At 38.5% G+C, this 27,847-nt stretch overlaps 1 protein-coding gene across 1 annotated transcript in view; it reads right to left on the bottom strand.

Moving 5' to 3' along the window:
* Window positions 1–27,847, bottom strand: part of SPATA16 (spermatogenesis associated 16) — a 260,839-nt gene that overhangs the window by 91,366 nt on the left and 141,626 nt on the right. Inside the window, exon 4 of the mRNA XM_005889923.2 lies at window positions 9,839–9,923. Coding sequence (XP_005889985.1) covers window positions 9,839–9,923 — 85 coding nt within the window. The remainder of the gene's footprint in view (window positions 1–9,838; window positions 9,924–27,847) is intronic.

Genomic DNA, 27,847 nt, shown 5'->3' with positions numbered 1-27,847 from the left:
TTGGGATAGGAGGGCAGGAAAACCTGATTTACATTGTGAGTAAGGGGCAAGAAGGGGAGAGCAGTTGTTGATCTTTACAAATGGGAAGCACAGTTTGCCTCACTTACTGGAGGCTTCTATTATATATCGTGGAAAGACTGAAGGGGGCAGAAATCTGGGGCTCATGGGTTCTATCAGTTGCATTGTCAGATAGGCAGCATCACTTGTGCAGGGCATCTGCCACTCTACCTTTGCACCTAGGGAAGCCCTACATAAACTTTATTGCAAATTAAGTTGGTCATTAACTTTAAATGTTACTAATGGGCTTGGAGACCATCTAGCCCATGGTTGTACAGTAGAATCACCTAGTAGAGGGGCAGTAGGAAAATATGATTTTCAGGGTCTCACCCAGCTCTGGGGAATCTAATACTTTGAATGTTTTCCCAGGTGTCTCTAATGCAGTGGTCACTAGACCAGTGTTAGGTCAATGTTTAACCATTGACCTAACCCAACTTCCTCATCATATAGTAGCAGAAACTAAAAGTCTAGAGTGCTGTGGTAGACATAGTTGCTGGTCTCAATTTCTCCCCTCTCTATAGCAATATCATGGCGCTTCCCTGATCCCGTGGACAGGCTCCCATCCCAGGAGCCTGATGAGCTATAGTCCATGGGTCGCAGAGAGTCAGACACAGCTAAGCACAGCACAGCTATAGCAATATCGTATCAACAGGGTTGTCATGACTTTTCAGTAAGCAGAAGAATCTAGACAAGAATCCTTGTCCTTGGAGGTTTGAAATGTTCTTTTATGGTTTTGCTTTCTCTCTTAGAATCCTGCATTTTGCCATAAGAAAGAAACATCAGGTAGCCATTGGTCTAAGGAGAATGAGACACATGGATCATTCTTAGGCGTCTCTGCAGCTTAGAGCTAAGCATAGCTAAGCCCAGCCTAGATCAGTCAAACTCAAGCTAACCTGCTTATTATTATAAGTCAGAGTTGTAGAGTGATTTGTTACACAGCATTGTTGTAGCAGTAGCTGATTAATACAGAAATGAAGTGACTTATCCAAAGTTGAATCCTAGCATTGGACCTAGAAGTTTTATCTTGTGAGTCTGAGGTTTGACTTGGTTCTACTGCTCTGTATTACCTGCTTCCCTTTGCTTTCTTTCCTTCACAGAGTTAAATACAACACATCCTTTGCCTGTGTGAGGTCCTTCTGCTCAGGTTGCATTCCCTATATTCCAGGACATTGTCACCTTTCCTCATCAGAGCTTACCTTTCCTTCCACATCTGTTCCCTCAAGGTTCTTTCTGTTTTCATGTTTCCAAAGAGACTAGGAAAGTCTCAGACTAATTCCCACAATTGTGTCGCCCTTTAGTGAGTTAAACAGTTCCAGATAAAATTTCTGTTTCATATTACTAGGGGATGACTACAGCCTTTATGCCAAATGGTTGGAATTTAAGCATAATATATGGCAATTCATAGGGAAAATATTTTTTTAGGTGAGTGGCTTTGGTGTTTCTCAGATGATATCTAATCCAAATACTGTATACTCTGGGTTATATTCAGAAGTTCCTTGCTCAAATATTTTATAAACTCTCTGCCTGACAGGTCAAATAAATAAATAAATAAACTATCAATATAGGCCGCTTGAGAGAAATGCTCATGTGGTATTTCTATTTTGTTCCTTGTGTGGAAAATTTTTTCACAGGGAAGCACATCTTTGGCAAGAACACATTTTTTTTTCCTTCTCCAGAATATGTAGGTGTTTTGTTAAAGATAATAAAAAATTTTGTGGTTCCTTGACATTACTCCGCCTATAATTTCATGTTGAAGATTTTATTTTTATTCTGAGGTTGAGAAATCATAAGTTTTTATTAGGTGAATGACTAATATTGGGATGATTTTGCAGTATCAAGAAGAAAAAGAACAGGAGTGAAAAAATTACTCCAAGAGATCAGCTTCTGTTCAGGGTAAAGGTATCCTACATCATTCTTTGATTAGCCAGAGAAATCCATTAGATTGTTGCTACCCTGATCATTACTTTTGAAAGAAGAAGCTAATAGCTAAAACCTTGGAATTTGCATGAAGACATCTGTGAACACAGAAACCAAGGAGACAAAAGACTCTTGGAAAACTGCAACCTTCTTGAAATATTCTGATGAATCCCAAACTCAACTATAGCACAGAAGTTGTCTGCAATTCTGAACACACACACACACACACACACATTTGTTGAAATATCATAAACAACTGAATTTTAAAACTGCATAAAAAATAACTATACAAAAATATTCTCTTTTTTGGTCTGAGTTTCATGTCAAACTGTAATGGTACTTTGATGGTATTGTGGAAGACAAATAGTTTAAGAAATGATGTCTAATTTAATACTAGGTTTTTTTTTTTGGTAAATATTTTGTGCTAGAATATATACTTTTGAAGACAAGTGATGTCTATTTTGCTCACTGCTGTATATCCAATGCCTAGCACAGTGTTTAACATACAGTCACTGATAAGTACTCGATAAATAGGTGCTCACCGAATAGGAATGACAAATGCTACCCACTAACTTAGGAGGGGTCTGGAGACACTGGAATGGAAAGATTTCAAGCTTGAATGGCTGCAGTGCAGTCTCGGGAGGCACTATATGACACTAACATTTTGGGTGCTATTTTTTGCTTTGAGCACTGGAAGCAGTAAATTTCTCCTGTTAGGCCCAATACCAAAGAGAAATAGGGCTGTTGCAAAGAGAAGGAGCAGTGCAAGAGTCTTATCCTGTGGTCTGTGAACCCCTGAAAGCCATGGAAGTGTTTTAGGGGATCACAGATGGTACACTCTCTTCCTCCAGCACGTGCCTGGGGAAAATCTTTTGTCTCTCAGTGCAGCCAGCTCCCGATCTTGTCCTTTGAAAGGAGACTTATTACACCAAAGAAATATTCCTTTTTGGTGAGCCTTTCTTGGAAACCATTTAGGCCATTGATATCTTTAAGATGGTGCACATTCCAATGCCAAGCACAGCTTGGATTGGATGGGGAGTCTTGGTATTCTCTGCACAGATGGAGGACCCGAGATGTTGGCACTATCTCAGCTTCTGCTGCTTCACTGAGGAAAGATGCTCCACATGTCAGCCTTTTTACATGGGCTTGTGTTAGTGTCAACAGCCCTTCCAGCAGTCCCCAAAGAGGCCTTTCCACTGCTGTGAAAGTCTTCAACTTCCTCAGAGCCAAGAACTCGAATCAGTGCCTTTTCAGTAAACCTTTGTCAAGATACAGGGGCACACCATGAAGTTCTTTCCTGCTAGAGAAGTTTGTTGGCAATCCAGAGAAGAGATTGAGAAGAGATTTGATTTGGTTAATTCTTTTAAAATTTTTAAGAGAAAAGAAAGCCCCTTCTTAGAACAAATTGGATGTGAGAAGCTCATTCCAGGACTAGCTTTATAATGGCTCATATCTTTATCACAAAAATGAGGCAAACCTTTTGATTGAAATGTTGAATTTGCTATCAGAGATACTACTGAAGAACAGTGGTTTTTTTTTGTTTTGTTTTGTTTTTATCAAGCTGTTATTCTAAATGAGGTGGCTCATTTAGATAGAAATCTGAATTTTCTAATACTGGAGGTGAGATTGACAGAGTCTTGAGTGTTTCTAGGGACGAAAAAATCTATAGAAACTCTGCAGATGGCTTATTTCTTATAAAGGTCACTCTTTGTCTAGATGAAATTAAAATGGAAACAAATTGCTGATGTAGATAACCTTGATAATATGAGGTTAATAAAGATAATCTCATAGAGTTGAGGACAATGATGTAATATGAATTTTGGTATTTCTTGATGCGTGCTCCGTATGAGATACTGTGAGCTACAGGAGCTCGGACTCCATTTGCTATCAGAGATTTCGTGAATCAGGATTTTACCTCTTACTGCCATTAAGAAGAAACACTGACATTGCTGCAATGTCAAATATGATGAATCAGTTTATTCCAAAAAAAAGTGTACAACCTTCTTACAACTGTGAGAAAACCATAATTCCCTGTCATTGATGTTTTAGCAACTATGTGTAGATCAATTTCCAATGCAATGAGATAAAAAGCACAATTTTTTTCCTGTATATATGTTTCTGAGTATTGTTTCTAGGTGGATTCTTGTCAATTGAATGAGATTCTCAAAGGGGTTTGTGGCTCAAAGAAAGAAAGAATTGAAAAAGAACAGTCAAGGTGGGGAATGAGCTGAGCAGGCAGCTTGCCCCCATTTAGTGGGATTTCTCTGTACTCGTTTCATGTGAGTTCTGAAACAAAATTAGCTTTTACTGCCTTTTCTCACCCTACTTTGCTGAGTGATGCAGACCAGAGTTGGCTCTGTTCCTCACATTGCAGGAGATAAAGCTGCACACAGGATAACTGGTGTGTTTGAGAGCATGGCTGAAAATAAAGGTGAGAAAACAGGAAAGGGAAACAGGAGTGGAAGAGGAACACTTGTTTGTTTTACAGTTGTCGATGCTATTAAATCTAGCTCTGCTTCAGATGCTATTCACTTTAGCCCTGGATCTAACAGGCTTGGGAGACAGACCAGAAGCTACTCTTCAAGATCTTCTTGGAATAATTTTATTACTTTAGGAGCAATATATGAATACATATGTGTCACTACTTTAAAATGGCTGGACTAAGGACTTTCCATTTTGCTAACTAGTTTGGAATTGTGAAGTTGTAAAGTTTGGGGGCGTTTGAGAAGAGGAGACTGATAACAGAAGACGAGTATCAAGTTGTAGAAGAATGAATGCAGGTACAGTGTGACAAGTTAGTTCCAGCCCTCTTCACCTCTGAAGTGATTGTTCAGACACTTAGTCGTGTTTGACTCTTTGCAACTCCATAGATGGCAGCATGCCAGGCTCCCTGTTCTTCATTGTTTCCCGAAGTTTGCTCAAACTCATGTCCCTTGAGTCGGTAATGCTATTCAACCATCTCTTCCTGTTGCCCCTTCTCCTCCTGTCCTCAATCTTTGCCAGCATCAGGGACTTTCCAATTAGTTGGCTCTTCGCATCAGGTGACCAAAGTATTGGAGTTTCAACTCCAGCATCAGTCCATCCAATGAATATTCAGGGTTGATTTCCTTTAGGATTGACTAATTTGATCTCCTTGCTGTCCAAGGGACTCTCAAGAGTGTTCTACATCACTACAATTTGAAAGCATCAATTCTTTGGCATTTAACCTTCTTTATGGTCCAACTCTCACATCTGTACATGACTACTGGAAAAACCATAGCTTTGACTATATGGACCTTTGTTGGCAAAGTGATGTCTCTGCTTTCCACTGCTATCTAGGTTTGTCATAGCTTTTCTTCCAAGGAGCAAGTGTCTTTTAATTTTGTGGCTGCAGTCACCATCTGCAGTGATTTTGGAGCCCAAGAAAATAAAGTCTCTCACCATTTCCGCTTTTTCTCCATCTGTTTGCCATGAAGTGATGGAACTGAGAGCCCCATGAACAGTATGAAGAGGTGATACTATTATAGAATAATGGGGGCAAACACTTTTAATGAAAGCAACATATCCCAGTATGAGCTGTCACATAGTGTAGAGCTTTATGCATTTTTTCCTGCTGAGCTGATGATATGAAAAATATTCCTAATACAATTGAAAGCCATTCTTGAACTCACCAAAGCAAAGGTGTGTTCATTTGCATCTGAGAGTTTGTAAGTTGACAGACTGTGAGAGTAAGTTTAGACTTGTTCTTAAGTTTTTACATTCTGAAATTTTCAATTTCCTGTTGAACATCTCTAAAAGAATAACTGACCAGAATGGTAGAGATTTTAAGTGATTGAAAGGCAGATAAATCATAACTTCTTCATTTATGAAATAGTGAAAATAGCCCCCATCTCTTTGGCCTTAATGGACAGCTACTAACATACATGCAGACATAATTTCTAGTCTGTGATGTTTGGGGCATTCTTATATTGAACACTTTGATTGCCATGGTGCTTTGGGACGGACTTCTCTTTAAAGTTAACATGGACTGCATACTCTCTGGTGGTGTTCCACAAACCCCTTTTGATTTAGAACAGACCAAGGTTTGGGGAAAGATATATACATTTGAATGAGGATCAGGAAGAGACTGGTGAGCAGAAGGAATTATGTAACTATGGAGACACTGGTGTGGAATGCTCATGTTGGAGCAGGTTAGAGGGGTTTTGTTTGTGGAACTTATCTGCAGGATGTTTTCTAGTTATGTTATTTTTTTCCTTAAACTTTGTAACTTATATGTTTTTTTATTGATGTATAGTTGTACAATATTTTATAAATTACAAGTGTACAATGTAATGATTCAAAATTTTTAAAGGTTGTACTCTATTTATAGTTATCATAAAATATTTACTGCATTCCCTGTATTGTATATCATTGTATCTTATTTTATACATAGTAGTTTGCATATTTTAATCTCCTTGCCCTATATTTCTCCTCCCTCTTTCCCTGTCTTCACTGGTAACCTAATTTGTTCTCTATATCTGTGAATCTGCTTCTTTTTCATTGTCTTCACTAGTTTGTTGTAATTTTAAGATTCCACATATAAGGGACTTCATATAGTATTTGTCTTTCTCTACCTGACTTACTGCACTTAGCATAATATCCTCCATCCAAGTCCATTCATTGTTGTTGTAAATGACAAAATTTCATTCTTCTTTATGGCTGAGTAGTATTCCATTATATATATGTATATATACATATGCTACATCTTCTTTATCTACTCTATTGATGGACACTTAGGTTGCTTCCATATCTTGATGATTATAAATCATGCCTCTGTGAACATTGGTGTGCATGTGTCTTTTTAAAGTGGTGTTTTTGTTTTTGGATATAAATTCAGGAATGGAATTGCTGGATCATATGGTAGTTCTATGTTTAGTTTTTGAGAAAACTCCATACTATTTTCCACAGGGCCTATACCAATTTATATCCCCACTAACAGTGTGGGAGCTTTCTCTTTCCTCCACATCCTCAGCAACATTTTTTATTTGTGGTCTTTTTGATGATAGCCATTCTAACAGGTGTGAGGTGATAGCTCATTGTGGTTTTGATTTCTCTGATAGTTAGCAATGTTGAGTGTCTTTTCAGGTACCTGTTTTCCATCTGCATGTCCTCTTTGGAAAAATGTCTTTTCAAGTCTTCTGCCCATTTTTAAATCAGGTTGTTTTCGTTTTCGATGTTAAGTTGCATGAGCCGCTTATGTATTTTGGATATTAACCACTCATTTGTCATATCATCACTAGGTTGTGTGACATCATATTTGAATGTCCCTGAAAATATGAAATTTTAGAGCCTAGATGGGATTTAAGAATAAACCTCAAACCCCTTGTTCTCAGTTCAGTTGCTCAGTCATATCCGACTCTTTGCGACCCCATGGATTGCAGCACACCAGGCTTCCCTGTCCATCACCAACTCCAAGAGCTTGCTCAAACTCATGTCCTTTGAGTCGGTGATGCCATCCAACCATCACCTCTTATTTTCTAGCTGAAGTTTGTCTGGAGACTAGCCTGATTTAGGTTGGATGTTGGTGTTAGAACTTGAATTGAGTCAAATCCGACTTCCAGATGAGGGCCATTTTTCAGTATATCAAGTTGCTTCAAATTAAAAGAGAAAAAGAATACAAAGACAAATATGTTTTTTATTATATTTTATTAATACAAAATAGTAAAATAATAGCATTTGTTTTATTCCTTTTTTGTATAGCATGTACTTTTTGGTAAGTGGAGATATTTTTTAAAAATTTGAGTTAAGTAAAATTGGGATATTAGTACTCTTTGAAAGCTGAAGAAGACAGACAAAAATTCATTTATAAAAATTTCAAGCTGTTAACTTATCTTAGGCTATACCAATATTGGATCTATTTTTCCCTTGTTCAGTGTAGAAAAAATAGTGGATGCTCAATCTATGTTTGTTTAATGAATGAATAAATTAATCAAGCATTCATTTGGAACCTAGTAAATGTCAGGTCTGCTGAATATCATCTAACCCTCAAGATTCAACCATTTTCCCTGCTTTCTTCAAAAACCTCTGAAATCCTTTAATAATAACCCCTTTCTTTTACTAGGGGTTTCCCCAGTGGCTCAGATGGTAAAGAATCTACCTGCAGTGCAAGAGAACTGGGTTCAATCCCTGGATCAGGAAGATCTCCTGGAGAAGGGAATGGCTTCCTACTCCAGTAGTCTTGCCTGGAGAATACCATGGACAGAGGAGCCTGGCGGGCTACAGTCCATAGGATCTCAAAGAGTCAGACATGGCTGAGCAACTAACACTTTCACTTTATTTTAATATAGCTATGTAGTAGATATTATTTGCTTATTTTCCACATCTGGCAATTCTTTACAACTATTTGCTTACATACATACAAGTAACTACGTTTTGCATGGTCTAGATTTCCTTAGGAAAGTCTTGCATTTACATAAAGTCTTAAATTTTACTTTGAAGGTCAATTTACAGGTTTCAAGTATGTTAGGGCTAATTTAAGAATAAATTTATATAAAAATTTTATATAAAATAAAATTTTATTTTATAAAAATTTACTTTTTGTAGCAGGTGAATTGAGCTCCAAATATTCAGATGGAACCATATAAATTACTAAGAATTTTATATGATAAACCTAGTACTTTATTGCTCAACAAGGATAATAAGTGATATAGAAACATAAAACCAGGCACCAAGACACAATACTGAAAATGTGGGAAAAATATCAGGAAGCATCAGGAGACTGTTGACAATTATTTCTATCTTACATATCAGGTCTTAGCAGATCTTATTCTAGTTGGTTGATAAGGTTCATATTCAATTACATTAAACTATGTCGAAATACAAAGGAAAAAAAGACCACAAACAGTTTGGAGAGGAGATTTGGAAGAGGCTTCTGTACTGTATTTTTAAATATTTGATAACATTTCATTTGGAAGTGGGTTTCCATTTGGTCCATGTGGCCTCACTGGGAACCACTTGATGAAAGTTTTAAGGGAGTAGAAATCTATTTTAATGAGGAAAGTAGTTCAGTAATTAGGGAGTTAGATGTTATTTTTTGGGGGAATGAGTTCCTCACCTTGAATGTATTTCAGGAGAAAGTCATTGACAGTTTGTGGGGAGAGAATAGGATAAGAACAGATTTGTATGTTGTGAAGGAGACTGAATTAGAGATGGTTGGATGGCATCACCAACTCAATGGACATGAGTTTGAGCAAATTCTGGGAGATGGTAAAGGACAGGGAAGCCTTGTGTGTTGCAGTCCATGGGGTCACAAGGAGTCAGACACAACTTAGCAACTGAACAACAACAACAAATTCTTAACATTCTGAGAAATTGTGACTCCATTCTTGATATTTAGTTGACCTTTGGTATGACTTCTTCTTGCCATTTTGAATAATAAATAAGAAAGGAGATCTGCAGTTTATAATGGATTAAGTGTTTCAGATGCTACATTACCCCACAAATACAATGGATCTTTGTATTTTTATTTATTATGTAATTGGTATTACTTCTAGAATTTGCTTTTACAGTTCACAGATCAAAAAGAATCTATGAAAACACAATGCTCATATTTTAAAGGATCATGGCATTATAGCAGCATGTCTGGGAACATAGTTCCTGGAATGTCTAAAATTTATATTGGGTTGTAAAACTGAAGTATGGGCCAAGGGTTAACAACCTTGAATTTTGCCCTTAAAATTAGTCTCAGAAAATCTACTTCATTATAAATACATTACTACTGAGTAGTGTCCTTCTGATTGATATGCCCAGAGCTACCTTTTCCAGCAGTCTTTTAAGCACCAGTCCTTCATTTTGGTTCTAAAAATGAAACAGGCTCCTCCTCCCTGGTTGGAACATCAATTTTTACCTGCCAGTACAGTTTGATGAGCTTGCTTATACCATGTTCGCTTCCTCCACAGAGCCAGAACATGTAGTCAGCAATCATGGCACTCCTAAGAACAAGGACAGATTAAAAAAAAATTTATAGGTAGGACAGAAGGAAAACTATAGCAGGCAGTATATATAAATACCAAAGAAGATCTTGTTTAAATTTGACTAGGCTAATATTAAGCAAAGCATAAAGCACATTTTAGAATGTAGAAAGTAGGTCTTTTTTTTTTTTTTTTTTTGGTACTGAAATTAAATCTAGAAGAGAAGCAACATGCCATTTGTCTTCTACATAGATTTTCTGTTTATATCCGTTCAGTTCAGTTCAGTCACTCAGTCGTGTCCGACTCTTTGCGACCCCATGAATTGCAGCATGCCAGGCCTCCTTGTCCATCACCAACTCCTGGAGTTCACCCAAACTCATGTCCATAGTGTAAGAATATTTAAAGAGAATGCTTTGTTTTGGTTACCTCTTAATAAACTTCAAAGCATTTATAGAGTAACAGTTATTTTATGGACTCTAGAACACCTTCAAATCTAGCATAACATATATAGCTGTCATACTGGTATTTAAGCATGTCTCAGACTTTACCTAAATTAGAGATTATTCACCTTGGGATTAACTAGTCATCTTAAAATTGAATGTAAAAAATTTCCAACTCAACAAATACTTCATATCAGAGAAATGCAAATCAAAACCACAATGAGGTACCATTTCACGCCAGTCAGAATGGCTGTGATCCAAAAGTCTACAAGCAATAAATGCTGGAGAGGATGTGGAGAAAAGGGAACCCTTTTACACTGTTGATGGGAATGCAAACTAGTCCAGTTACTATGGAGAACAGTGTGGAGATTCCTTAAAACACTGGAAATAGAACTGCCTTATGACCCAGCAATCCCACTGCTGGGCATACACACCGAGGAAACCAGAATTGAAAGAGACACGTGTACCCCAATGTTCATTGCAGCACTGTTTATGATAGCCAGGACATGGAAGCAACCTAGATGTCCATCAGCAGATGAATGGATAAGAAAGCTGTGGTACATATACACAATGGAGTATTACTCAGCCATTAAAAAGAATACATTTGAATCAGTTCTAATGAGGTGGATGAAACTGGAGCCTATTATTCACTGGAGTGAAGTAAGCCAGAAAGAAAAACACCAATACAGTATACTAACGCATATATATGGAATTTAGAAATATGGTAATGACAACCCTGTATGTGAGACAGCAAAAGAGATACAGATGTATAGAACAGTCTTTTGGACTCTGTGTGTGGGGGTGTGGGGATGATTTGGGAGAATGGCATTAAAACATGTATAATATCATATAAGAAACGAATCGCCAGTCCAGGTTCAATGCAGGATACAGGAAACTTGGGGCTGGTGCACTGGGATGATTCAGAGGGATGGTATGGGGAGGGAGGTGGGAGGGGGGTTCAGGATGGGGAACACGTGTACACCCATGGCGGATGCATGTTGATGTATGGCAAAACCAATACAATATTGTAAAGTAAAATAATAATAATAATAATAAAATTAAAAACAACAACAAAAAATAAAACAGACTCTGGTAAATTTAAAAAAAAAACAAAAACAAATACTTCACTTTCCTGGCCATGGTGCTTCATTGAATTAGTTTTGGAATGTAGTGTGTATAACCACCACATTAGTCTTATTAAGCTGAGGGGATATTAAAAACTATTGTGCAGTGGATATTAATTCATTGCTTAGCACCCTTTGGAAAAACAGTTTACTTTTATGACTTTTCCTTTGCTAGCCTTCTCTATTTCTTTCCTCCAGAGATTCCAAATCCAATTAAACCTGACTGGAAGTAATTCCAAATTGTCACATTGGCCAATTAAACATATAATCCTGTGTGCCTAATCACTAGTACCAAAAGTTTATTTACTTAAGCAGATCTATCACTTGGTACCCTGAATGTTTTTCTTATCTTTGCCTACAGATATGTATTGTTTCTTGACATAATTGTAAATTGAATTAGAAATTTTCCTTCCCTAAATATATATATTGTTTAAGACAGAGCAGCTATAAACTTACTATGGTACTCTGTTGAAGAGTTAGAATGCTTAGATTTTCGCTCAGGACAGACAAAAAATTAGGACTCTAAAGATTAACAATGGGAAAAAGTACTACCATTTGAAGGATTATTCAGCTCAATATTTCTCTTTTCACACATGTGGTATTGAAATGAATCTATCCACTGACATTTCAAAATAAATGGCAATAATTTAAGAATAATTTTCAGAAACCTTTTTACATTTTTCAAAGCCCTGGTTTAATGATAAGATGAAATGAGCTAGGAGGTTTTCATAACACACAAACTGATAGAGGGTAGAAAACAAGTTATAAAAATTAGACTAGAGAGGGGCAAAGTAAATTTCAGATATTTGCATTTTGATAGAAATACTTGTCCCTGGAGGAGGGCATGGTAACCCACTCCAGTATTCTTGCCTGGAGAATCCCATGGACAGAGGAGCCTGGTGGGCTACAGTCCACAGAGTTGCAAAGAGTCGGACATGACTGAAATGACTTAGCACAGAAACACTTGTAAATTTTCTTCCTTTAATAACCAAAAAAGGAAATCTACTTGACATGTAGGTGCTTGTCACCTAATAGAAATCCATTTTATAAATTCTGAATTTAAAATATCAAGGCAAATGTAAAATCTTACTGCCGAGGGCAGTACGCTCTAGATTCATAGAAGTTGGGTCCTCAGAGGCGAAGACTTGATCTGCACTCTGATTCCTCCTTTTGTCAGCATGTGGATATGTAATACAGCTCAGACAAGCACTGCTTAATGAGGACACCAGCCATTAGTTAAACAAGGTATGGGAAACCTCTTTCTGTAAAGGTGTGAGTGCCTGCCAAGTCGCTTCAGTCATGTCTGACTCTTTGCGACCCCATGGACTGTAGCCTACCAGGCTCCTCTGTCCATGGGATTCTCTAGGCAAGAATATTGGAGTTGGTTGCCATGCCCTCCTTTAGAGGATCTTCCTGAACCAGAGATCGAACCCATGTCTCTTATGTCTCCTGTATCGGCAGGCAGGGTCTTTATCACTAGGGCCACCCAGGGAAGCCCCTTCTGTAAAAGGTCAAATAGTAAATATTTTAAGCTTTGTTGGCCCTAACTACTCACATTTGCCTTTTAGAAGCAGCTGTAAACAATAAATAAATAAGGACAACTTTCTGTGTTTCAGTAAGATTTTCTTTACAAAACACATATCCTGGGCCAGATGTAACATCGTTTACCTAACTCTAAGATAAACAGAGTATTAAGCTGAGCAACAGGTGGCAAGCTAGATATAAGTGTCAATCAGTAGTCAGACACCAGCTTCTACACATTCTAGTCACAGGTCCCCTTAAATATTTCAGGACAACATACATATTGTACTAAAAATATTGAGCAGAGTTCAGGAAAGAAACTTCACAGTTTTGAGATATACAAGAACTGTAACAGTTAACCCTGGATCATAGACACAGGGGCTCAAGTTAAGTAAAATCTAAATGGATTGTTTCTATCATTTTAGTCATTTCTGTCCTTGGATTGGAACAACTGTGAGAGGAGAAGAGGTAGGTTACTACAGTGGGCTTCTCAGCTTTCCTGCATTTGTAAAGCTTTTGGTGAGTTGGTTTTGAGTTCATCATTGCAAAATTACGAGTTTTATTGTTTTTATTAATGTTTTCCAAAAGTTGCTTTTCTATTACAACGTGTGGTCAAATTTTACTACTTTCTTAAGTATGATTTTATGACACCTGGGGGCTCAAGTCCTTTTTCCAAGGGAATACATCTCCAAGTCTATATTGAAATTAAGTGAAGAATTAAGATTCATTGAAATTAGCTACCTGCCCTCAGTAAAGCACAATTATTATAATCATAAAAAGATAACAAACTATAGTTTCATAGAGGTCCATGTTTGCTGGGCTATTTTTCATAAGTGTAGTGTGTTTCTCCCAGTACGTGGCACAGAGCTGTGTTCATATGAGGAACACAATGGGGTTGCAGTTGCTCCAACCCCATTTTCTTCTCAGTGGAAACGGCAGTGATGGTTTTACCCTCCACCTTCCTTCGTCTGTTGCCCTATCGTGGCTGCCCTACAGCTTAGCCTTTATGAAACAGTGTAAAAATCAGTGGAAGAACACGAAAAGGGCATGGAAATAACATTATGCATGCAGTGCTTGTGAGACGAGGTAGTGGTTTTCCATCATGTTGAACTTATAAAAGGCAAAGATAATTGATTAATTATCTACAAGGAGTCAAGTACCTGGCGGGATCCTGAGACTTGACTCTCATCATGAGTCAGAAGGAAATACTAACCCATCACTCTTTCTGCATTCCTTCAGGGATCTTTTAGGCTTTTGTTTACCTTTAGACTAATATCCTAGATGCTAGTTGATTTGACTCAATGTTACTTCTAAATGTCTTCCTTTCATCACCTTTATTCTATTCAACTTACTTTGATTCATCTACTGAATGTTGTAGGTACACTGGAACTGTCAGATCACTTTAGCCAAACCTTTTTAATTGACAGTTGGTAGTTTAATATGTCTGTTTTGAGATTTACTAAGTGCTAAGCACCACAAGAAGCACTTTACATGCAGAATGTGAATCCGGCCCACCCACAATTCTGCTCCAGAGCCTGTCCTGTCTTGCCCACCCATGGAAATTGCTCCAGCAATTTTCTTGCTCTTTCTCTCATACCTTCCTGTTCTTTCTTTAAATTTCTCCTTTTCTTGGAGCTTTTCTACCAACACACAAAAGTGCTGTTCTTCCTACCACCTTAAAACAAAACAAGACACCCCCAAAACCTCTCTTGATTCACTTCCCTTCCATTTATCATCTTAATTCTTTCTCTTTAAAAAAAAAAAAAAAGTGAATGAAAGAACAAAAACTTCCCTCTGCAACTCACTTCAGCAAGGCTCTTATTCCTCCCACTTCACTGAAAATGCTCTTATTGATGCTGCTAATGGTCTCCACACTCTTAAATGCAGTGGCTTATTTCTCAGTCTTTAGTTTACACACACTCTCCAGTATAACTGATGCAATTGTTCTCTCCTCCAGTAACCTCTTCCCACTGGGCTTGCACAGCTCTGCTCTTTATGACTTCCCTCCTGTCTTCCTGGTTGCCCTTTTCAGTCTCCTTTGCTGGCGTCTCCTCATTTTCTTGGACTCCTAACCTTGGAGTTCCCAGGGCACAATGCTTGTACCCATTCTCTTTCTTTTTGTACTCAATCCCTTGGTGATCTCACCAGTTTCATGGTTTTAAACACTATCCATGGGTTGACGGCTCATTCATTTATACCCCGAGTTTAGTCCTCTTCTTGGATCTGCAGACTCTTATTAAAGCTGCCATCTCAACATCTCTGCTTGGATACCTAATCTTATCTCCATACCTGAGACCCTGATCTTCCTTTCTTCCTCTATCTCTAGCAGTCTTCTCCATCTATCTAATTTCTTAGGCAAAAATCTTAGTGTCGTCACTGATTTCCCTCTTTGTCTCACATTCCATCCAAGATAAAATTCTGGTCAGGTTATCTTAAACCTATTTCAAATCGTGTCTCTTCTCACCACCTCCAGCACTACCATCTGGTCCATCATGTCTCCCCAGGATTATTGCAACAGACCCCACACTGGACTCCCTGCTTCTCCCTCCGTCTATTCTCAATACAGCAGCCAGAATGATCCCATTAAAATTAGTGCACCAGAGCAGGTCACTGCTGTGCTTAAAACTGCAAAGGCTTCCTATTCTCACTCAGAGTGAAAACCCGTCTTTAAAATGGAATTTGAGCCTCATGCCATCTGGTCACATATTACTTCTCTGATCTCATTTCCTAGTTGCTCCAAACTGTCCACCTGCTTTCCTCAAAAAGAACAGGTACACTGTTGCCTCTGGGATTTTGCACCTGACAGTCTCTGTCCTAGAATATTCTTTCCCTAGACACCCCTGACTCTTTTGCTCACCTTCTTCAGGTCTTTCTCAGGTGTTATTTTCTCAGTAAAGGATGACCCTGATACACTCTAACCCTATTCATACTCTTGCTTGTTTTTGCTTTTCCCACAGTACTCATCACCATTTCACATAGTGTTTGTTATTTTTCACTTTGGTAGTATTTATTACTGTCTTCTTCTACTGTGGGGTCAGCCAGCCAAGGCCTGTGGGTCAAATCTGGTCTGCCACTTGGGTTTGTTAATTAAGTTTTAATGCAACATAGCAATGCTCATCTATTTGTGCACTGTCTATGTTTTGTCTATGACTGCTTTTGTGCTATAGTAATGGCAACCCACTCCAGTGTTCTTGCCTGGAGAATCCCAGGGACAGGGGAGCCTGGTGGGCTTCCGTCTACGGGGTCGCACAGAGTCGGACATGACTGAAGCGACTTAGCAGCAGCAGCAGCAGAGTTGAATAATTATAACAGAGACTTTAGGTCCCCAAAGCCCCAATATTTACTGTGTGGGTCATCACTGGAATGGAAGCTCCCTGAGGGTCGGAATTGTTGCCTATTTGATTCACTGTTCTGTCTGCACTGCCCAAGGAGTGCCTGGCATTGTTAATGAGGTGCTATATAGTGTGGTCCTCATACAATAAATATTTGTGGATTACATGACAAAACATTATTTATTTACTTCAACTAAAAAACTTAAACTCCTTATAAACTATGACACATAGTTTACTAGGATTGTAACGCAAGCAGCCTGGCCCTAGGTCTACCTCACCATCCATATTTAACAGAACGCTTTGTTAGTAGAGGTGACATGGGAATGAAGGGACAGACTGGGCTTTGGCGATCTCTCCAATGTATTAAATAGAATCCAATGCAACCTTTAGCGCATACGAGAGCTTAACAAATGCTAATGGATGCTGATGTATTTATTACATAAATGAAAGAAAAAAGGTACCAAGAAGCACAGTGGCTTAATGTGTTGCATTTAAATTTATTTTTAACATGACGTCTTGAAAAATGTGTTGATTATTGCTGCTTTTTTCTGCAAGTAAATCAACTATTCTTTTGATACTGTATTTGAATTCATTAAAAAATATTCTTTCTGAAGTCACGTTTACTTAATATATCTGTTAAATGTAAAAGGGTCAGAATCTGGCTTTCAAATAAATAGCATCTAAAATAAAAGATTTTTATGTCATGAATTCAGCTTATTGTAAATCAAATCCTATTTCTATCAAATAGCAAATACACAATAAAAGAATTTGACATGTTGTTATTTATAAGACAGATATCAGTGTTGTTTTCCAAATTAATATTGAAAAAGAATCATGATGAATAAAGATATTCATGCCAGGTGACTTTACACATTGAATATCTCTAAACAGACTGTGCAGTTCTAAAAGTATGAGAATCTATTATTGACATTTTTCCAGGCCTATGTTCAGATTCAAAATTTATAGCATTTCTACTCAGTGTGGCCACATGGTGGTGTAAAACAATAAGATATGGGTAAACAAAAGAAAATCGTATCACACCATCCGCTGTGTGGTCTTGTTGGGCTGACACCTGGGACCTTGGAAAGTCATTCTGCTCAGCATCTTGCCTTTGGGCAGGATCACACTTAAACCTTTCAAATGAGACTGATGAGAATCTATTCTATATTAAAGACTTCCATGGAAGGACATTGCTCTGTTTTCCTCACTGATTCCAGTTTCACAGTCATAAATAGCATCTTCTGCAGTTTTATTCTGTGGGCTTCAGTTTTCTATCCAGTGGTGCTGCAACCCCAACTAGACTTTATCCTCTGTCTGTGTATCCTCACAATAGTTTATTAATCTTTTCTTCCCTAAGTTCAGCTCAGTTCAGTTCAGTCGCTCAGTCGTGTCCGACTCTTTGTGACCCCATGAATTGCAGCAGGGCAGGCCTCCCTGTCCATCACCAACTCCTTAAGTTAATTAACTCCAATTTCTTTAATCTTTCTCTGTGGGTCCCCTTTGCTTGACATTAGTCAGTTTCATGGTTGTCTTTTTAACCTTTTTAAATTCTTACTCCTTTCCTTTCTTCTGCAACCAGAAAATGACCTCTCTCAAGAGTTTATAGATAATCTTTCAGAGTTTGTATGCAGCTATTCATTTGTGTAACTGGTTTAAGTACTTCTCAGATGTGTATCTATCAGATAATTTTCACTGCAGAATTCTTCTTTATTTTCATTGTATTTAACAGGTTGTTTCCTTCTTCCTATACTTAAGAAAGCTCAAGAGCATATGTATATACACACCATTAATTTTACATAAATTAATATGGATACAAAATACATATTCCTTCTGAATACAAATACATGCTAATACTAAAGAGATTATATTCTGATTGGGAGGAGGGCCAAACTAGCACATTCACTCAAGCTCATGCACACACACACACACGATGCGTCTTTTTGTAGGCTCATATATTTTCCACATGGCAGTTAGCCACAATGATGTTTAAAAATGTAACTGTAAATTATCTCAATAAAACCCAAACTCCTATGGTGGCCTGCCACTATTGTAATAGGCTGTCCTTTCTTTCCTCCTCAACACTTTTTCCATCAAGTGTGGCTTATTCAGTTGCTCAAAGCAAATAGGAAGTTTCCTACCTTGGAGCATTTGTGCATGTGGTTCCTCCTGCCTGGAATCTATTCCTTCAATTATTCATCTGGCTGCTCCTTGTCAAGATTTAGGCCTTTGGGCTTTAGCTTAAACATTGATAACCTCTTCAGTGAGGCCTACTCTGACTATTTTAACTAAATAAGTTCTGCCCTACCTCAATCAGAATCTTATCCTTTTCCCGTGTAAGTCTCACATTGTGTGATTTACTTGTTGATTTACTTGTGTATTACCTTCTTTCCCTAGACCTGTATTATCTGATATGGTAGCCACTAGACATATGTAGCTATTTATATTTAATATTTAAATGAATTAAAATTAAAATTTAAACTTTAGTTTCTCAGGTACACGAGGTACATTTCAAGTGCTCAATAGCCACAAATAGCTAGTGGCTACTACAGTGAATGGCACAGAACATCCGCATCGACTCTGGACGTAGCTCTGGACTAAGCCTCAGGAGGCACTGTTCTTGAGCCTCTTTCAACACCTGATAAGTAGTAGGTGCTTGTGGGGGATAATTTTAAGTGTCAACTTGACTGAGCTGTGGTGTACCCAGATATTTGATGAAATATTCTTCTAGGTGTGTCTGTAAGGGTGTTTTGGGATGAGATTAATATTAAATCCATAGACTGTGTAAAGCAGATTGCCCTCTCCAAAGCAGGTGTGGTTCATCCAACCTGTTGAAGACCTGAGTAGAAAAAAAAGGTTGAGTAAGGGAGAATTCACTTTGATTGTCTTTGAGTTGAGACAGGTCTTCTCCTACCTTTGGATTCAAACTTGGGTTGGAACTTATACCATTGGCTCTTTGGGTTCTGAGGTCTTTAAACTCAGACTGCAACTGCAGCCCTGGTGGCTCCCGAGTCTTCAGCTTGCTAGCTACAGATCACAGGACTCCTCGCTACCCCCATAATCACATAAGCCAGTTCCATGTATGTTTATTTCCTACTGGTTCTGTTTCTCTGGAAAACCTAATGAATATGGTGCTCAGTAACTTATGTCTGCTTTTGTTTGCACTTTGCCTTGGTCATCCTCTTTCTTACTCCACTACCCCTAGTTCATCCGGAGGCTCAGCCCCTGCAGTGCTGCAGGTTCATTCATTTCAGTAGCTGATGGACACTGAATAAGTTAATTTTAGTCTTTGGATCTTTGTAACAAGCCTGCCACTGTGCCTAATTGCCTAATTCTAATAGCTGAAAGTTGTCCCTGAGACTAAGCTTCTACCTTTTGCAGACCAAACCTAGTTCAATGTGTTCCTAACTTGATTACAGGTGTGGTTATTCTGGAGTTCTAGCCATACTTGCTCTTGCAAGATTGTCCAGTAATGGATGAGAGTTTTCCTTGAAGCTCACTGTCTGCCTGCTAGCCAGGAATTTTAAATATTGTTTGTCTCTAGATTCTCAATTGATAACCACCACACACTACAACAATAATAGTACTGTTATTTGTAACAGCAACTGATATTTCTTGAATGCCTACCATGTACTGGTTGGCAAAAAATTTCATTAGGGTTTTTCCGTAACATAAAAAACCCAATCGAACTTTTTGGCCAGCACAATATGCAGTAATTACTTTTCCATTTCATGTAATTCTTACATTCAAGCTATGAAAGGAGGAAACCGAGGTTCCTCAAATTGAGGATATTAGTTTTCCAAAAGTGGTGAAAAGATCAGCATTAAACAAAATGCATTTGACATCAAAATTTGGCCTCTTCACTGTGGTTCTGTACTCTTTATTAATAATACTATTTATTAATATGTAAAACCATTCTTTTCTTTTGTGCCTTTTACAAGACTTTATTAACTTTTGTTGGAATTCCTTGGTGCTAATTTCTCACCAAACTGTTGCCTACTCTCTAAAGACTCTACTGCTGTGGTTGATGAAACAGTGAGGGTAGTTACTATTACCTGTTGGTGTCTGGTCCTCCTCCCCTGTCCCTATCTCCTGCTTGTCTCTCCAGCAGACATGTTTTCTCCTTGGTTCTGGCTTGTTAGTCTGACACAGCCAACTTTTCCTTTCCTGGCCATTTCAAGAAATGTATTATTACTCCTATAGAAAAATATATGTCTAGTTGAAGAGGTCTAAATGAATAAACTCATTTCAAATTATATATATAAGCTTGCTTTTATTTTTGATGATTAATTTTTCTATGCAAAACCCCCAAATAGGGTTATCAACATTTTCAGTAAATGCTTATTACAATAAGATTTAGAGTCATGGCAACATTCAAAAGTATAAGGACATGATGCTGACCTCTGTGAGCTGCCAATTTGAGTATCGATATAACAGCCATATTTGAAAAGAGTAATCAAAATATGAGGCAGTTTTATAGCTGTAAAGAACTATGCAAATGTTAAGTACATAATGTTAACTAAGAAGTGCAGAGCATAAGTGCTCTAGAATTTTAAAAGGGGAAATGATTACTTTTGGCTGTAATGGAGTGATTCAGTGCTAAGACCTGAAGAATGGCTATCATTATTTTTAAGTGGTGATGAAGAAAAGGGAGCTTTTTCCCCACTTTGGCCCTTATATTACATACAAGGGCATTGAAGGTGGAAAGTATTGATGCAGAATCTAAGGAGAGGCAGAAGGTTTGTGTAAAAGAAGAGAGGGCCAGAAAATTATGTCGAGGACAGATTATAGTATTCTTGGATTCCAAGCAGATGAGTTTGGACTTTTTCCTGCAGAAGTTAGGGAACAACTGAAGGATTATTGGCAGGAAATATGGATGTGGGATCTTACCCAGTCAAGATCTCTTGTGCTTAGCAGGAACGGGGTGCCTCTACTTTGCTTGTTAGATATGAGTTTATGTGGAACCGAGGTCCTGTTAGAGCCATATGGATTTGTAGCACATGCTTTTATCATACTCTAGTGTGTATACTTTGTGAATTCATTCATTCCACAAAGATGGAGATTCTGAGATGAAGAAGCTAATGCCTATCATCAAGGTCTAGTGGGGAGGCAAACATGCATGAAGATAATTCTATCTCAACAAGTAAAGTGGGATAGTTGATATATGCACATGCAGCTGAGATGGTTGGTGTACTCAGGGAAAGAGGCCTACAGAAGATGAGAACCTGGTCCAACCTAAAATGTTGAGCAGGTGTTAGTCAAGAAAAGCAAGAATAAGACTGAGAAGGGCATTCAGGGTAGAAGGTACAGTTGGAACATAGATGCAGAGCTTGGAAGTAGAAGGAAGAGTGGGAAACCCCATTAGGACCTTCTTGCCAAGTTTAGAGCAGGTAAGGAAAGCAGGGAGAAGGCATGAAGGAGCTTGAGTTTTATCCTACAGGTTTTAAGGTACTAAATGGCATGGGAAGTTCTGTGGTTTACAGAGAGAACCTTGGCAACTGTTTTTAAAATTAAAAAGAAAAAATTTTTGGACCACACTGTGAGGCACGTGGGATCTTAGTTCCCCAACCAGGGATCGAACAAAACCTGTGCCCCTGCAGTGGAAATGTGGAGCCTTAACCACTGGACCACCAGGGAAGCTGCCTTTGGCAGCTCTTTAGAGGATGCATTTGAAGGTGGGAAGCTTGCAAGTGGGAGGTCATTGCTGGAATTCTCCTGAGAGATAATGGATGAGCTTAAACTAGGTAGTGACTATAGTCTAATACAAAATTAGACTTTGGCACCATTCCTAAGGACAAAATCAAAAGACAAAGGCATATATGAAAGCATTTGAGTCTTTAAATATGGTCATATTCCAGGTCCTGGGGTGACCCAGTATCAGACACTAGGGATGTTTAAAAACATTACCTTCTACTCTTGTGAGGAGATGTTTCCTATTATTAAGATGTTTCCTACTATTCTTCTGAGAAAAGAAAAACCTAAAAGTGTATGTTTTCCTTTTCTAGATGAATGAACTAATATCTGAGTCTCAAGGAAATCATAAATAATAATACTGTAACAGGTTTAGCCTGAAACCAACAGGGTCGCACAGAGTCGGACACGACTGAAGCGATGCAGCAGCAGCAGCAGCAGCAGTATACCTCTAGAGTAGAGACTGACTAGTGTCACAGTTCAGTTCAGTCCAGTTGCTCAGTCATGTCTGACTCTTTGTGACCCCATGAACCGCAGCACGCCAAGCCTCCCTGTCCATCACCATCTCCCAGAGTCCACCCAAACCCATGTCCATTGTGTCGGTGATGCCATCCAACCATCTCATCCTCTGTCATCCCCTTCTCCTCCTGCCCTCAATCTTTCCCAGCATCAGGTCTTTTCAAATGAGTCAGCTCTCCACATCAGGTGGCCAAAGTACTGGAGTTTCAGCTTCAACATCAGTCCTTCCAATGAATACCCAGGACTGGTCTCCTTTAGCATGGACTGGTTGGATCTCCTTGCAGTCGAAGGGACTCTCAGAGTCTTCTCCAACACCACAGTTCAAAAGCATCAATTCTTCGGCGCTCAGCTTTCTTTATAGTCCAACTCTCACATCTATACATGACCACTGGAAAAACCATAGCCTTGACTAGACGGACCTTTGTTGGCAAAGTAATATCTCTGCTTTTTAATATGCTGTCTAGGTTGGTCATAACTTTCCTTCCAAGGAGCAAGCGTCTTTTAATTTCATGGCCGCAATCACCATCTGTAGTGATTTTGGAGCCCAGAAAAATAAAGTCAGCCACTGTTTCCATGGTTTCCCCATCTATTTGCCATGAAGTGATGGGACCAGATGCCATGATCTTAGTTTTCTGAATGTTAAGCTTTAAGCCAACTTTTTCAGTCTCCTCTCTCACTTTCCTCAAGAGGCTCTTTAGTTCTTCTTCACTTTCTTCCATAAGGGTGGTGTCATCTGCATATCTGAGGTTATTGATATTTCTCCCCTCAATCTTGATTCCAGCTTGTGCTTCCTCCAGCCCAGCATTTCTCATGATGTACTCTGCATATGTCACAGAGCAGCATCAAATTAAATAATTTACTGCCCTGACTATCTGAAGAGTGTTTATAGAGCCTGATAAACCCGAGAAGCTTGCTTAGTTGGTACTTATTGTTGAAGATTTCCTTTTGACGTGTTCCTCTGGGTATGCTCCTGCCTGTGATCTGGTCTGCTCCCCACCCACTGCTCTCCCATGACCAAGAATTGAGTCCCTGTCCTTGGAACATTCACCAGCAGAGGGCACCCTCTCCTTTCTGTATGTGTAAAAATCCAGAACATCTTTTTCTCTAATCTAGAACAGGATCATAAAGTTTTATCCAGCTTCTTGTGGAAAGATTACGGAAAAAAAAAAAAAACAACCAAAGAATGTCATCTTAGGTCTTTCTGAAAAGGGACAAAATATCTACAGGAGAGTCTGGCTGTACAAAAACAGACAATTCTGAGTCTAATTTTGCTTTCAATAGTTCACGCCAGCAGTTTCTAGAGCTAATATAAAATGTAAAGCAGTTGGAAAGAAGAGGATACAGAGGAGAAAATAAATTCATTCGCAGCAGAACAGCTTACAGCAAAAGTAGCCAGAACTGTCTGGTAAAACTCTTTAAGAGTCAGGAAAAAGTCTTACAGCTTGCCATGCTCTTAATCTCTCTTTGGGTAGGAAAAAAGAAATCCCAGATATACAGAGATTATACAGCCTGATAAACCATCTTCATATTTATTGTACTGTGTCACTGAACCACACGTCACAAACTCAGCTACACATTTCTCAAGTGCCTGGTACCTACAGGGCAAGAGCGGGAGAGTAAGATAAAGAGTGATTTGCTGACATAGGCAAGCTCCAATATGGTAAGCTGGTTCTTTGGAGCTTGGAATCAATTTTCCAATAGGACCAAAACATACACACACTCTGGTGAAAAATTTTTTTAATTTTTAAAAATTGGGCCATAGTGGCTTTATGATGTGTCAGTTTTTGCTCTAAGTGAAGTGAATCAGCTATACATATACATGTATCCCTTCCCTCTTGGACCTCCCTCTCACTCAGCCTCCATCTCACCCCTCTGGTGTGAGCACTACACCGGGCTTCCTGCAATATCACAAGTTCGCACTAGCTAGCCATTTTATACATAGAGTGTATATATGTAGATCCCAATCTCCCAATTAATCCCTCCCCCTCCCACCCCATGTCCACATGCCCATTCTCTACACCTATATCTCTACTCCTAACCTGCAAATAGGCTCATCTGTACCATTTTTCTAGATTCTACATATATGTGTTAATATGCAGTAATTGTTTTCTCTTTCTGACTTACTTGACTCTGCATGACAGCCTCTAGGTCCATCCATCTCTACAAATGATCCAACTTCATTCCTTTTTATGGCTGAGTAGTATTCCATTGTATACATGAATGTGGTGAGGTTTTGAAGGTAGCTTACAGATTGCCATCTAAACTACAGTTTACTGAAATAATAGGCGTTTCTACAGTTTTGTAATATTTTGCTAATAAAATGAAACCAACTAAGAGAATAAAGATAATTAATACTCCTGATTGTTTAACTGAGTAGAAGCAGGTCCCACATTCAGTGGTTCTCAACAGTGGTTACTCCTGTCAGTTTTTGGCAGTTTTGTCTCACGTTGTCTGGGACTGTCGTGTGCATTGCTAGTTCAGCAGCTCTGGGAACCCCATTCTACATGCAGTAGTGCTTGCCAGTTACTTTGACAACCCAGACACCCTCATTCACTTCCCACAAAAGGGAGAGGGGCTGGGAACTGCTCAGAGATGCTTGTGAAGAATCAGAGGCACTTTTAAGGTTGATGGAAAAGGCTTTCAATTCTTTTAGGTTGTCTTTTACTTAACATTTCATAGTTGAGACTACATTATCAAGAACATTTTTTTTTTCTTACTGGTATTGAGCAGGATAATTTTTTGGCTCAAAAATGAAAAAGAAAATATGAGCCAAAAGAAAACTGCTCATTGCTGGAAGAGTATTGTATGTCTTGGAAAAGGACCCCTGGGGTGTAATAACCTAAGCACCTATAGTGAGAGAGAAAAGGATAGGGGAAATGTTGTTTGTGTGGTCCTGTGTGAAGGCTGGACCAGGCCACGGGCTCGTGCCTCTTACTGTTGTAGAACATGCTTGACCTCGGGCAAATCACTCAAACCAAGTCTTCTTAAAATTCTATGGTCCATTTCTAGAATGAAGATTTTAATAATACCTATATTCTGGAAGGGCATGTGTATTTGTAAAAGGAATAATATATGTAAAATTATTTGAAATCTATGAAATGAAACCTACACACTTTAAGGTGATACCATTGTTATTTATATTAGTGTTGTCAACCAGAAGGTGAGCGTGGTGATGGTGAAGGTTGCAAGTTGAATCGAATGATCCCAACTCAGGCAAGCTTGTTTCCTGTACTGACAGGCTAGGATTGGTGTGAAAAGTGAGAATGAGTCGAATGTAGAGCTGGGAGAGAAATAGCTTATACCTGCGGAACATCTTTATGTTAATATAGTCAAAATTGTTACGCGGGACACTTTTGACCCAAGGAGAACAGATCTTTAAAACAATTTTATGTGTAGCATTCTCCATTTAATCTAAGTAGAAGAACTAAATAAAACACCACTATCAACACCAAAACTTATTTGTGCTAATCTCACCAAGATACAGTAAAGAATCTGTTCTTCAAGTGATAACAGCTCACTAGCGGAAGACTGATGCACTCTTCCAAGGACAGCAGAAGGTGTACAAGTAACACACAAGCATTTGATGATTTTCGTGCATGATATGTATTCAGGGTAGATATTAAGCAGAATTATGATGTGTTCAGATATGCTTTCTGCACTTTTCTAGACCCCTTTAAATAGTCCATGCCTCTCTCTTCTTTCTTTTCACTATATGCTGTGGGTATTTTGGTCACCAACCCCGCTCCCTGACAGTGAAAACCCACTTTCCCCTGGCCTCAGGTCTGTACTATAGCATTCAGTTTCTGCCTTTCTCAGTACCTTTCTTCATTTAAACAGATAATTTTTTCAAGGCAACAGTACATCTAGCGATAAACAGATAATTTATGAGGCATGAAAAAAATCTACCCCTAAAATGTTTCCCTCAATGACTTAAAGGACCCAAAATGACATATTAGTCACTTCTCTAGGTTGCAGTTTTAAATGGTATTGTACATTTGTGTCTTTTCTGAAGATGAAGGCATTATCATTCATTAATAACTTTGAAGAAATTATTTTCATTAGGTTAAGAGAGGCAATACAGTACAGGGATTGAGAACAAAGATAAAGGAGCTAGACTGCCTTTGCTTGAATCTCAACTCTGCCATCTGTTCTCTGTATGACTTTGAACAAGTGACTTGGCCTCTTTGTGCCTCAGTTTCCTCATGTTACCATGCATATATTAATAGTTGCCAACCCCACAAGATTGTCAGGAGGATTACATAATTTATTACATGTGACGCACATCAAGCAGTGCCTGATATGCACTCAATTTGCAGATTATTATTCTGCCCAGGCACTAACACTGGTATTTAGGAAAATAAAATAGCCATTGCTTTCTTCACTGAAGAGCTTATACCCACACAGGCTTATTGAGACTGCTTCAAAAGTGTATTAATTTTCTATTATTATTAAAGTTTTTTTCCTGTACTTGAAAAACTTAGAGAACCTTATAACTAATATAGGTAGTATAGTTATGTGAGCTTAAAGTGAGAATGCCACTCTCCTCTTGAAGCCTGCTTTAACCCTTATTGCATTCAAATATTCTTGTCTTCCAGCCTGTCATTAGACTTTGCTTCTCTTAGAGCTCTTTAACTCTCTCGTGTGAACTAGCTATTGGCATTCTTCAAAAGTATGTCTGGTACAGTACAATTTTGTGGAGGGCAGAGATCACATCTCATTCATCATTATGAATTCACCAAAGACTTGCTATGTGATTATTAGATGAATGGACTGAGATATCCACAAGGACAGAGACTTCTGAAAGCTTGCTCTTTGCTGTATCTCTAAGCATCTAAAACAGCGACTGGCACATAGTACGTGATCAATGAATATTTGCTAATGATTTTGTTAAATGAAGGGAGGCACAGACATGCTGTTGAAGTACAAATGGGATTCTACATGTGAAACCAAATTTTCCACTGAATTATATTAAATAGTTCGAGATCTATTCCTTCAAAACAAAATGTGCGTTGGGGAAGCCAACAATGGCACATATACTAGGATATTTGCTTGCTCCTTTGGATGTTCCTCTGCAGGTAGAGGAGGATAGAAATAGTTGTTATCTGTAAGCTCTGTTCTCCTGTCTGTAGGCCTAGCTATTGCCTCATTTGTCCACTCATTCATTCAAACAAAAGCTATTGAGAGCTTGATCTGTGTAAGGCACTGTGGTCGGTGATGGGTGGCATGAGGCAGGAAGTATACATGAAGATGCTGATCACAGAGTTTATGTCTGGGTAGCTGGAAAAGTTTGAAAAATCCTGGCCAAAACATGTATGACTAGC

The sequence above is a fragment of the Bos mutus genome, chromosome 1 (genome assembly GCF_027580195.1).
Source record: "Bos mutus isolate GX-2022 chromosome 1, NWIPB_WYAK_1.1, whole genome shotgun sequence".
Lineage (NCBI taxonomy): Eukaryota > Metazoa > Chordata > Mammalia > Artiodactyla > Bovidae > Bos > Bos mutus.
The sequence above is the reverse complement of the archived record's forward strand: the minus strand, read 5'-3'. Positions and strand labels throughout refer to the sequence as shown.